The 13,181-nt window shown below is 39.7% G+C and overlaps 1 protein-coding gene across 1 annotated transcript in view; it reads left to right on the plus strand.

The window, feature by feature from the left end:
* The window catches only part of Colgalt2 (collagen beta(1-O)galactosyltransferase 2), a 103,125-nt gene that overhangs the window by 57,311 nt on the left and 32,633 nt on the right, over positions 1 to 13,181 (plus strand). The window contains exons 5-6 of the mRNA XM_048356968.1: positions 4,130 to 4,334; positions 11,384 to 11,503. Coding sequence (XP_048212925.1) covers positions 4,130 to 4,334; positions 11,384 to 11,503 — 325 coding nt within the window. The remainder of the gene's footprint in view (positions 1 to 4,129; positions 4,335 to 11,383; positions 11,504 to 13,181) is intronic.

Below are 13,181 nucleotides of genomic sequence, written 5' to 3' on the forward strand. Positions count from 1 at the left end.
ACAAAAAGGTTCTGAAAAGCTTAGCCTAGAAATACTCAAATAATGATTAGAGTAGTATGGTGTGCACAGCAGGATTGTTGGGTTTCCTGGTCTCATTCCTTCTCTTCCTGACCACAAAACCCCCATCCCAAACACACACAATTCAGGGGCTTAATTTTTTTTAGCCAAGCTAAATCTAAGAATCTAGTCGGAAAATTTAGAAGTGTAAAAAATGTAAAACAACCAAAAAACATTCACCCTGTCACTGTAACAACACCACAAATTGAAGCTTGTATATTTTAAACAACTACATTACCTCAAGTGACTATTGCAACTTACTTTCTCTCACTTTCAACATTTGCTTGTAACTTTTAATTACTATAATGTCCATCTCAGTTGATATATATTTTTCTATGTTTGTGATTATTTCTTTGGGTCCATTCTTAGAAGTAGAATTACTGAGTCAAAGAGTATAAATGTTTTGGTGATCTTTGACAAGTTAATTTCCTTAGTGTTCTAATGTCTAAAGTTGACATGATAGCTTGTCTTAACCAAAATTAATGTTAAAATTCTAAAGCAAGATTATATTTCCATCATTTCTTTGTTCCATATTAAAAATATACAAAGTCTAGAGGCCTATTATCTTAAACCTTGATGACTCTTTGTTTTATTCTTTAATGAATTAGAGAGATAAATTAAACTGATTGCCATAATAAATATTAATGTAATACAAAGATGTGGTCAGGGCGAAAATGTAATTCTCATGACCAAAGGACATTCTGTTGTGGAGAAGGACTTTAACTGATGTCAATACTTTTCAACTTAAATGAGGGAAAGGTTAACTAAATTGCAGCATAGAAATTCCATGTTATAGTTATTAAAACTGCAAAGCAAGCAAAAACTGGTGGCTCATGCCTATAATCTAGCATTTAGGAATTTAAGAGGCTGAGACAAAAGGATCTCAAGTTTGAAACTAGTTTGGACTCCATATCTAAATAAATAAACAACAAAGCAAAGCTGAGGCATTACTAGAATGATGAGAATAACACATTTTTTTCCTTTTTTATTGGGTTTTACTACATATATTTCACAGTATACATTTTAACTTTCACGATGATGAAAACTGTCATTCTACTCTACATAGCTTATGAAGTCTATGCTCTTTACCAATAAAATCACTTTCTTCATTTGGTTCCTTTTGTTTAGCAACATCTGTTCCCTCCTTCACTCATTTTTTCCTTCCCATTCCCACCCATGAGTTACTTAGTTCCCTTTCATCTGTGTCTAATGTAGTGATGGTCCCCTCTGCTATATTACTGTTGTTGTTGTTATTATTATTATTACTATTCTCACACACTTTCCACTCATTCTGTGTTCTCTTTGCTTTTTACTGTATTTTGTTATCTTGAGACCTGTTTATTTTGTTCTAGCTCTTTGCATTTTAATTCTAACAACCACATATCAGGGAGACCATACACCATTTGTCTCTCTGTTCCTGGCTTGTCTCATTCAGCATGATTTGTTCCAGTCCTATCCATTTTCCAGTGAATGTCATTATTTTGTCTTTTCTAATGGCAGTGTAAAATTCCATTCTATAAAGGTACATATTTTTTATTCCATTCATCTATAGTGGGGCTTCTGGGTTGTTTCCCTATCTTGGCTATTGTGAATAGTGCAGCAATGAACATGGAGGTCTCCTTGTCATATCCTGGTTCCTGTTGTTCAGGATAGATGTCTATGACTGGTATGGCAGGGTCATAGGGTATATCTATGTTTAGTTTTTTGAGGAACCTCCAGACTGTTTTCCCACCAGCAGTGCATTAGGATTTATCTTTCTCCACATCCTCACCAGCATTTGTTGTTGTCTGAGAATTAACACATTTTTGTACATATTTCAAGCTACAGTATTTTAAAGGGTTGCAAATTTTCCTTAAATTGATCAGTGGCCCCAATAAACCAGAGATCTGGCATTTCTCCTGTGTTGAAATGATTTCCCTTGCTCTAAGAGATTTTGAATGATTTTTCTTATCCATATGTCTCAGGATGGTGACATGCTCACATTTATAAAAACCCATTCAGTTCCTTGGCAGAAAACATTACATAAACTTAGTTTAAACTCTGTTAACAATCTTCAAAGTATTACATAACACAGTCTCTTAAGCATTGTTTTTAAAGAGCTATGCTTTGACACAAGCAGTAAGGATGGGGAAAAGTTATCGGAGACTCTGCTATTCTCCACTTTAATTACTAAAAACAAATAGGAAGGATGTGCTAACTCATTTTGCACAGAACAAATAAGTTCTGTACAACTCAAGAATCTTATAATCTTCCTCCATCTATTATTGGCTTTCTACCATTCTACTCAGGCTTCTACCAGAACAGGAACAAATGGCCAATGATTTTTATAAGCTTAAGGCAGACCCTGGTTTTCAGATGACCATGGTTCTTTCTGGCCAACAAACAGGAATTACTACCAATAAAATTGAATTTGTACGGAAAATTCGACACAGCCAACATCTCTGCCTCTCCCTGGGAGGCATTTTTATTTTCTTTTTCCTCATTTCCTTCTCACCATCCTCACTCCCAGGATAATCAATGAATCATCATTGTCATAAAATCTCCAACCTGCTCATTCTGTGAATATTGCTCCTAAGAAGTCTATTACTTTCTATTTGACATGAATGTTTAGTTCTTTGAAGAATCAGTGTCTCCTTCTTTATCCATGAAACAATTTTCATAAGCTGAATTGTTAAAAGAACTCAAAGTTTATGCATGGGCAAATATGGACAGGTAGAAAATGATTAAGATGACAATTCAGATTAATGATTAATTAATGATTAAGATCACAATTAGAGGAGTGTTAGCCTGTGGTTCCTCTACCTTAGGGGATGGGCGGAGTTGGGGTTAGTCACCTAGAACACTCTTACACACTAAAGTAGAAGAGTCTATGGTGCCTGAGGTATGGTGCTGACTCACAGCAGGAAATGCCACATAAAGGGATGTGAGTGATTAAAGAACATGTAAGAACTCACATCTCCAACAAGAGTTTTGTCCTTCCTGGTGCTGATCTTGCAAGACTTCACACTCATGCCACTGAGCCTACAGTATGCCTGACAAATCTTTCACATACTTTTAAGCATGTTTGGTTGAAATATATCTTTTGCCTTTTCTGGAATGGATCTGTGCTTTGGTCATATTGAGTTCTAATCAGTGCCACTGGAGAGAAAGCTCCTCTCTAAATTCTACATTCTGTGAGAACTAAGATTAGGACATCTTACTTAAAAGTCTCCACATTTCCCACCATGCTTGTGTTGTAGCAGGTACCCAGTGGTTGTTTGTTATGTAAACAATTAACTTTAGAGAAAAAAGAATTGATCAGTCTACCACTGTGGAAAGCTAGCATGATTAAAACCACCAAGGTTTCCTATGTACTTCTACATAGGCAAAAGGTGAATCCCACCACAGAATGTAGAGCTGGTCACAACTCCACTAGAATATCAAATCAATAATTGCATTGAAAGGAGACTTTAATTTGTCTCTCTAAGTAATGCAATGCCATAATTCGTAATATTAGCTAAAGTGTAATGTAGTCATTTTTATGTTAGCCAATACTTGCTGAGGCTTTCTTGATGCTAGGCCTTGCTCTAAGTATTTTATATCTTTACCTGACTAATTTTTATGGAAAATCCTGTGAGGTTGTTGTCATCCCTGTGTTAGAGACAAGGAAAGAACCACAGCAAAGCTGAGTCATCAAAGCAACACCTAGAAACAATGATGAGTGGAGGTGGGATCTGAACTCCAAGCATCTGATATAGAACCTATGCTCGCAACTGCTCTGCCCTCCCGCTTTGTAATATTCATTCTAAACATTCAATCCTAAGGCAATACATAACACAATTTTGTGAAATTATCAAAGCAAGAAATACATTGGATCAAAATTGTTTCTAATATCAAAACTCTCAGAGTGCTGTTTGAAATAGAGATTGTAATCCTTGAGCATTTTTGGAAAATCTGGGGTCACAATTAGAGGAGTGAAGGCACATTAAAAATGCCCTTTAACACACAATGTCATAGAAGGAATCAACCCCACAATGACTGGGGAAATGAAGCCCTTGGAGAGAACACCACCCATATATTTGCTCTTTTCCAGGGCTTCTACAAACGGACCCCAGACTACCTTCAGATCCGAGAATGGAAGAGGATAGGCTGCTTTCCTGTCCCCATGGTCCACTCCTCCTTCCTGATTGACCTCAGGAAGGAGGCCACTGACAAGCTGGCCTTCTACCCTCCACACCAGGACTACACCTGGACCTTTGATGACATCATTGTCTTTGCCTTCTCCAGCAGGCAAGCAGGTACTGTTTATACTTGGCTGTACTGCCACGATGGAAATACTGCAAATGGTCCATTCGTATGTCTTGGGCATTTTATTTAAAAACACTTCCATTTCAATTTTTGAAAAATACTACTGTGTCACATATTATTAGAGGGAATGGATTGTTTACTGTATCCATACCAGCTGCTTTTTTTTCTCAAATTTTTATTATCAAACTGATGTACAGAGAGGTTACAGTATCATACGCTGGGCATTGGATACATTTCTTTTTTTTTTCTCAAATTTTTATTATCAAACTGACGTACAGAGAGGTTACAGTATCATACGTTGGGCATTGGATACATTTCTTGTACTGTTTGTTGCCTTGTCCCTCATGCCCTCCTCCCTCCCCCCCCTTTCCCTCCCCCCCCCAGGTGTTCAGTTCACTTACACCAAACAGTTTTGCAAGTATTGCTTTTGTAGTTATTTCTCTTTTTTTACCCTGTGTCTCTCAAATTTGGTATTCCCTTTGAATTTCCTACTTCCAAAACCAGTAAACACGGTTTCCAATATACTCAGATAAGATTACAGAGATAGTGTAGGTACAACCATAGGAAGGTGATACAAGAACATCATCAATAATAGAAACTACACATACACATAGGACGTTGAAAGTAGTTACAACTGTGATATATCACTTGTTTCCATAACATGGAGTTCATTTCACTTAGCATCATCTTATGTGTTCCTAAGGGTATAGCTATTGGGCCTTGCGATGCTCTGCTATGGCTTGCCTAATCCTGTACTAATTATTCCCAATAAGGGAGGCCATAGAGTCCATGTTTCTTTGGGTCTGGCTCACTTCACTTAGTATAACTTTTTCCAAGTCCTTCCATTTCCTTACAAATGGAACAATGTCATTCTTTCTGATAGAGGCATAAAATTCCATTGTGTATATGTACCACATTTTCCTGATCCATTCATCTATGGAGGGGCATCGGGGTTGGTTCCAGATTCTCGCTATGACAAATTGTGCTGCGATGAACATTGTTGTGCTCATACCAGCTGCTTTTATGTCCTTGTGAGAACCAATAACCAAGAATGGGGACTGGCTACCACCCAAGACTCCATTCTCATGGTAAGGCTAGGTGGAGGGAGAGACAGTGGTAATAATGTTGGAATCAAGTGAATTTGATTAGTTCCCTATAGTGCTAACTGCATTGTTATTGTTAATTATAGGAGTCCCTTCATTAATTAGGAAACTTGACAGAAGCCAAAAACAACAACACTAACAAAGTCCCCAGACTATAAAAATGGGAAGTTTATTTCTCCTCAGAAAAGTCTGAGCTGTTATGGTGGCTGTGTATCTGCAGTGTTCTTCTGTGTTGCCCTTCTACACTTATTAGCCACCACTCCCAGCCGTAGGACCCACAATACTCCACCATCATGGTTTGGCAGCCAGCAAGCCAGGAACGGAGGGAAGACACCAATCCAGTCACTAAACCCAGACTTTCACTTAAACCCAGTCTGCCCCCTTACCCAGAGCATAGCAAGAAGACAGCACTTGCCTGTGAACGGGGCACAGAATGTCATGTTTGTTCTAAGCACTCATAAGCCCAAATTCTCTCACTCTAGAAGGGAAGAACACATGTGGGAGGCAACCAGCAACCTCGCCCTTCATCCCCTTGGAAGGAAGGAAAAAGCCAGACTTCAGTACTAGGTCAATGGCCAGAAAAACATTTCCATGGCAGACTGGAGGCTTCTGGAGAAAGACAAGCTAATAGGCAGGAAGAGTATTTTCCTTGGTTCACCTGTGCTGTCAGGAAGGTCATAATTCACCGAAGAGTTCAACAAGAAGAAGATGTAGGTGTCAATAAAGCAGAGTCTACTGAGATAATGCAGACCTGCTTTATAGACATCAGGGTCCATTATTCCCGGGGCCCAAAATGTGCTACCTAGCCTCTAGCAAAAATTGGTTTAAAAACCAAGAAGATGGTCCTATAAGTTAGAGCAAAGGGGACTTTCAAAGACCCCAGGCTGTTGGAAAGATTGCTGGCAGATGACACTGTGAATACAAATTCAAACTGCCACTCACATATCAGACCCTGGGCGTCTCACACACCACCTGGAGATGTGGGAAGAATGAGAAGATTGGTAGAAATGTAAGGCTGATGTTTCATCTAAGTTGCAGCAATTTAGACCCTTTGCCAGACGTCGGCATTTTTTCAGGCCTTGGGCGAGGGGGAAAAAAACCCAACCCTGACAGATTGAAAGTTTGTATGAAGGTTCTTGTGGTCATGTGAATTAACGCTGCTTCTTTCAGCTTTGTGTGTGATTTGCTCTGACTTCCCTAGGGCAGAAGCAGAGGCAAGGCCTCTCCATTTCTCCAAGTTGTGCCAAGTTCTTTACTTAAGAGCTGGAAAAGAGGATGTTCCAAGAAAGTGAGCTGTTAACAATTATAATGATGGCCAATTCCTAGCATAGTCCTCCCTTATCGTCCTTGCACAAGCCATTATTATAATCCATGCACTGAATTGTGATGATTTTTTAAAACCAATACTTGGAAATTTGGACTTTGTCCTTTGCTTGGCTGATTCCACCAGTCTTTTCTACTTTATTGGTCAGACTTCCCAAGACCTTTCTCAAACATTGAAGACAGGAGGCCCAAAGCTTCTTGGTAATTCATCCAGAGATAAGAGAGGTATAAAAAGATGGAAGGATCAACCCACCCACTTTCCTTTTCTGTCTAGCATCATGTTAGGGTCTGTGTTCCTTGAGGAGATGGGATCTTCCATGCAAAGACCTAACTAGAATTTCTAACAGCAGTGAACTCCAAGGGCCAAATAGTGGTAGAGACTGCAGGTAGGGAAGGAGTCTAAGTAGGGCCATTGTTATCTGGGAAGAATGAAGGATATTTCCTAACAATTGTGTGAGTCCCAAGAGCATTTCATTTCCCTTTATTTGGGAGAAGAAACATGGATGATCTAGGGAGCCACATGCTGATTCTAATGTGTCTCTACGGTTCCTCCTTTTCTTGGTCTAAAGCAAAGCATCTGCTCATTCCACCAAGATTTTTGATGCAAGATGAGTGTTCTTCCTTTGGTCTCATTCTTCTGAAGTGCTGTGTATCATCTATAATAGCATCATCACCTAAGTGTGTGAAAGGAAGCAAGGCTTCAGGCAGGACCATCCAACCACAAGCCTTAGTCCTACATCTCACATGGTCATTGCTGCATGTTGGTGATGAAGGGAAAAGATGCTCTGCAAGGATTTTTCTGAGCTGGATTTGGCTGCCCAAAAAGAGAGCACACGGTCATAGGCAAATGTCTGTGGCCAACATGAGGCAGAATCAAGAGTTTACGTCCTTGGTGGCCAATGGTCTGGGCTACAGATGACATTTACAAAACTCATCCTTGGCACCAGCCAGGCGTCTTTCAAATGTCTCCTGTGAGCCAGAAGACATGAGCAATGTGTGGTATGGGTGGAGGGCAGATCTCCTTCTTGGATATCACAAGTACTGATCAAAAGTGCCCTCCCTTTCTAGGGAGGGCAATCATGAGGATTCGTGGTACAGAGATGACCTGAATCCTGGGTGGGCAGAGAGCACTGTCATGAGTCTCGAAGGGACAAAGATTTTAATCACTTACTGTGTGGCCTTGGACAAATCACAGCCTCTCTGAGCCTGACTTTTACAAACATCACCAAGGACGGAGATAAATATATCAGTCTCCATCATTAAGGTATTATGTAAATACAGGAAAATGTTTGAGATATGTATAAGAAACACAAAGTCCTTTGTATTATGTCATTTACCTCTCCTTTTTCCAAAAGAAAATTCTCTTCTCCAGAGGAAAATTAATAGAACCAACTTCTTTCATAGATTTTTGTCGCAGTACTAGCACATTTCTTTCTTAACTTTGTTTTTGGTGGTACTGGGATTTGAACTAAGGGTTTCACACTAGGTAGACATGGAGCCATGCCTCCAGCCCTTTTTGCTCTGGTTATTTTGAGATAGAGTCTTGTTTTTTGCCTGTATCAGCTTGGACTGCAATCTCTACATTTATACTTCCAGCTATAATTGGGTGGAAAAGGGCTGTGCTACCATACCCAGTTCTTTCTGTTGAGATTGAAACTAGCCCAGGCTAGCTTGGAACCTGATCCTCTTGAACTCAGCCTCCCTGTATCTGTGATAATAGACATGTACTACCACACCCAGCTATTGGTGGAGATGGCTGTCTCATAAACTTTTTGTTCAGGCTGGCCTGAAATTGAAATCTCACTGATCTCTGTCTCTCAAGTAGCTACAATCCCAAGAATGAGCCACCTGCATCTAGCCCCTCATTTTCATTTTTATCAAACTATCCACACACACAGTTGAGAAAAAGTCTAATCACATAACGTTTAGTTACAAATGGACAGTCTTCTGCATATTATCCTTCAATTTTCCTCCTTCCAGAGGACAAGTATCTTTAGATCATTTAGATAATTGTAAGTAGCCTGATGTTAAAAATAATGTGCTTGGCCAGGCCCCAGTGGTTCAGGACTGTAATCCTAGCTACACAGGAGACTGAGATCTGAGGATCATACTTCAAAGCCATCCTGGGCAGGAATGTCCCTGAGACCCTTACCTCCAATTAACCACCAAAAACCAGAAGTACAACTATGGCTCAAGTAGCAGAGCACTAGGCTTAAGCTCTAGTTCTAAGTTCAAGCCCCAGGACTGGCACACACACACAAAAAAAGATAACAGGAGTTTAGTTGTTATAATCACATGATGCTAACTCCAAACTTAGCCATTTATAGAGTATGTCTAGTTTTTCTTTATCTAACTTAGAATTCTCTCTCTTTCTCTCTTGTTTGTCTCTGTCTCCTCACACTTTCTTGTTGTTGTTAACTCAATTGAAAATTAATCACTAATTTTCTTAAAGTGGTCTGTATTCTCAGGTTGAGATTCATCTGGCATTCTCTTCTGCTTGTTTGTGAAGGTGTCTCTCATAGTCTTCTCATCTGATCTTATCTGAGAGCTGGCACAGTCACCAGCCTGGGGCCGCTCTGTCTCTGTCATGTGGTGACTCTCCTGTTTGTCTCAAGTTTTCCTTAGGAGCAATAATCTTCACCCCCTCCCTCTTCTCTTCCTCCCCTCCTCTTTCTCCTCCTGTTTCTCTATCCTTTTTGTCCTTTTACCCTATCTTCCTGTTCATCTCACTCTTTCTCTTTTTCTCTCCTTCCATATCCTCTTTCTGCATCATCCAGTAATTTTCTAAGTATATCATGCAAAGTAAATACATACTATGACCTTGCATGTCTAAAATGTCTTTCTTGAAGTCTCATATTTGAGGTCTTGTTTGTCTAGGTTTTATATCCCATTCATACGGAGTATATGACCTACAAAATTAACAAAAAATGACAGAAAGGTTGGGTTGGGAGTGAAAGGGGTGATCTTGATCAAGACGCATTGCTTTCATGAACTGCTTTGTTGAATGGCAACTCCTTTGTACAACTACTTAAAGATAACCAGAAAAATTGATGTGCTTAATTAAAGGTACAATCTAAACAGCAAATGCACGACTTTTACCTTCTGAATTCCTAAGGATTTTGTAAAAAGCTATGGTTTTGGTTAGCAGTGTCCAGGAAGCCTCCAGATTGGCAGTGCCCAGTGGAGCAGTCCAGACTCCAGCCAAATGGAGTGAAGGGCAAAGGCCCCTTCTTTCCCCTTTCTTCTCCATTAATGTACTGTGACAACTTCACCTGACTTGGCCAGCAACATGGCTGACTGGTGGATATTTCATCTGTGCAAAACAGAGAAGTTACTATGCAGATAATTCTCTCTCAGGAAAACACTGATGATTGGAGCAATTAGCAAATCAGAGGCATAACAGCATGAACTAGAGTTTGGTAGACTCATCATGTTAACTAAGCAGTCTTTTAATTACTCAAGACTTGTCCCCTGCCAGATCTTGTATCCAGCCATCTGGATTCCTTCATTACTAGCTGTCATGTTGAACACAGATGCTTTGTAACTCTCGAGTTCAATGTCAGGGGCTGTGAAGGCCAGAGTTGACTATAGGAGGGCTGTGACATATTTCTGGCCTTGTCATCTTACAGGTTCTTAATAGGACTTGAGCTGAAGGCTTTCTTTTGCCCCTTTAGGAACTCATTTTGGAGGTTTCTGTTGGTTGACTCCAACTCTATAAAGGAAAAGCACAGGGAAACCATGGAACATTTCAATATATCTTTGTATTATTATTATTTTGTTCATTTTTTGTTCCATGTGTGCCTAGATGTAGCTTGAATAATCTATCAGCCTTACAGGATCTTCCTGTTTGCTTTCAGATCAAACGCAGACTTCGTAGCTCATTTTCTTGTTATTTCCTGGGGGTGGATTACAGTGCTCCACTCTGTCCTCTGGAATGGGGATTCTTTGCCTCCCTTTTGATCCTTTCATTCCGTTAGTGTTCATTTCAGGCCATACATATGCTTTTTCTTCAGAGAGAAAAAAAAATCAATTTCCTCTAGGATGAAGAGAAGCCAGAATTTTTCCAATTCCCCAATGTTATATTCTAATTTTTAATAAAAAAGAGTATTTTTGAGCTCTATAGAGAAGTACCCAGAACAATCAGTTATTCAATTTCAGTGGCAAATTCATCATCTTCCATCAGCCATTCTCACTTTCTCCAGCTGTCACTAAGAAATGTATCTTTTGGAGATGAAAGCAGTAGTTTGTATTTGAAATTCTAATCCTATTTGTAATCCAGAGGCAGAGCTTGGGAGGGTCAGTTCAAAGTAAGCCTGGGAAAAAGTTTAGTGAGGCCCTCACTCAACCAAGAAATATGATGGTGTTTTCCTCATTTGGGAAGCATAGGTAGGAGGATCACAGTCTGAGGGCAGCCTTGGACAAAGTCCAAACCCTATCCAAAATAAAATAAAAATAAAATAACTAAAACAAAGAAAGTGCTGGGCCATGAATTAGGCGATACTGTGCCCAATGGTAAGTGCAGGACCCTGAGTTTAACTCATAGTACTATAAAAATAAATAAGCACACTTGGTATCTTCTTTTGGTTGATGTGGTTCCTTTCTTGGCTCTGTAGGCATCCAGATGTACCTTTGCAACAGAGAGCACTATGGCTACCTGCCCATCCCTCTGAAGCCTCAACAGACCTTGCAAGAAGACATCGAGACCCTCATCCATGTGCAGATAGAAGCAATGAGTGAGTGACCCTGCAGGCAGGGTGACGGTGCTGTTTATTGTTACAGTGACCAAACCAGTCAGTTGGTGCCTCATGTAGGCCTGGCATCTCCTGGCTATCAGCCTTAGCACAGCTATTCAGCTCTCCATTAATTCTCCAGTTCTCCCTGTGTGAAATACAAATATGACAAAGTTGATGTCTTCAATGAGCTTCCTGTCCTGGTGGACACTGGGTACACAAACTAGTACCCTATAAACAAGGCAATAAGTACTATAATAGTATTTTGTGGCACGAACCTAATTCCTAACTGTGTAATTATGTGACTGAACCTTGGATGTCAAATGGAAGTAATAAAACTTCTAATTTTAGAGCACCTATACCCATATATGTGGGGGATAGTTAATATATAAACATATATATAACATATATATTATATATTAACACACATGTATTTATATATACATTTACATTATTTATATATGTCCATATATGTGATATATATGTCTATATAATATTATAATATTATGTCTACGTTATATGTAACATGTTTATATATTTATTTATTATATAAAAACCATTACATTATAAATAAATATTTATTATATGCACATAATATGTATATAACATAGACTTATATTTATGCTCAACACAACAATAATAATTATTATGATCCCCTTTAACATAGTTCATGATATTGTAGACACTATGCCAACCACTTTGTTCCCTGTCTCATGAATACTCTCTCTACAACCCAGTGAACCCATAATAATAAAGATGAAGAAACTGAGGTACAGAGACACCAAGTGATGAGGTCATTAGAATAAGCACATGGCAGGTTGAAATTTGAACCGGTCCACTGTCTCCAAATCTCATGTCCTTGAAGATTGTATTTTCATTGTTCGGGGTCTGGCATGATGTAGAAATGCCTTAGTATCCTGCAGCTAAACTTATTGTGTACTTTAAGTCACAATATCGCTGAAGGAGAAAGGAACTGATCTACCTAGGCCAGGGGAGGCTGGGACAATGGCCCTCCAGGAAGGAACATTTTCTGTGACACATCACTGGATGTAGGATGTACACATGAGCAAGGGGGTTGGGGAGACGGAGTGAGAAATAAGGCTGGAAAGTAGGCAGGAGCTGGGGCAGGAAGATCACTGATGATTTACAAAGTGTTTGGACTTTTTCTGAAGGGAGGAACATGGAAATGTTAGGCAGGAATTTGAACTTAGGAAAGTCACTCTAGAGTAAGAAAAGCAAAGTGGGCACTCCTTGAGTGCTGGTCTTGGCTGCAGATGAAAGATCATTTTGGACATGACATGGCAAAGTAGAAGACCACGGGGATCTGAGCTGCTGCGGGAGACATGGAGAGAAGAGGAGAGGGGGAGAGACTTGAGACAGGTCGGCGGTGGCGTGGGCTCAGCAAGAGCTGGCTGTAGCTGGATGAGCAAAAGACAGACATGAAGAAAAACTCCCAGTTCTGGCAAGTGTCTGGGATGACTAGGAATTTTAAATAGAATGAGCCACTAAAAACAAAAGAGGTTTGAAAGTTTACTGTTAGACCCATTGAGCAGCCTGTGTCTGTTCCCCACTGTCTCCTCCAGACTGTAAATCCCTTTTTCATGTTAGTCTCAGAGCCTGGCACTTGCTCATCCACTAATAAACCTCCAGTATGTGTTTGCTGATAAGTGAGTGGATGAAG

Source organism: Perognathus longimembris, chromosome 11 (assembly GCF_023159225.1).
Source record: "Perognathus longimembris pacificus isolate PPM17 chromosome 11, ASM2315922v1, whole genome shotgun sequence".
Lineage (NCBI taxonomy): Eukaryota > Metazoa > Chordata > Mammalia > Rodentia > Heteromyidae > Perognathus > Perognathus longimembris.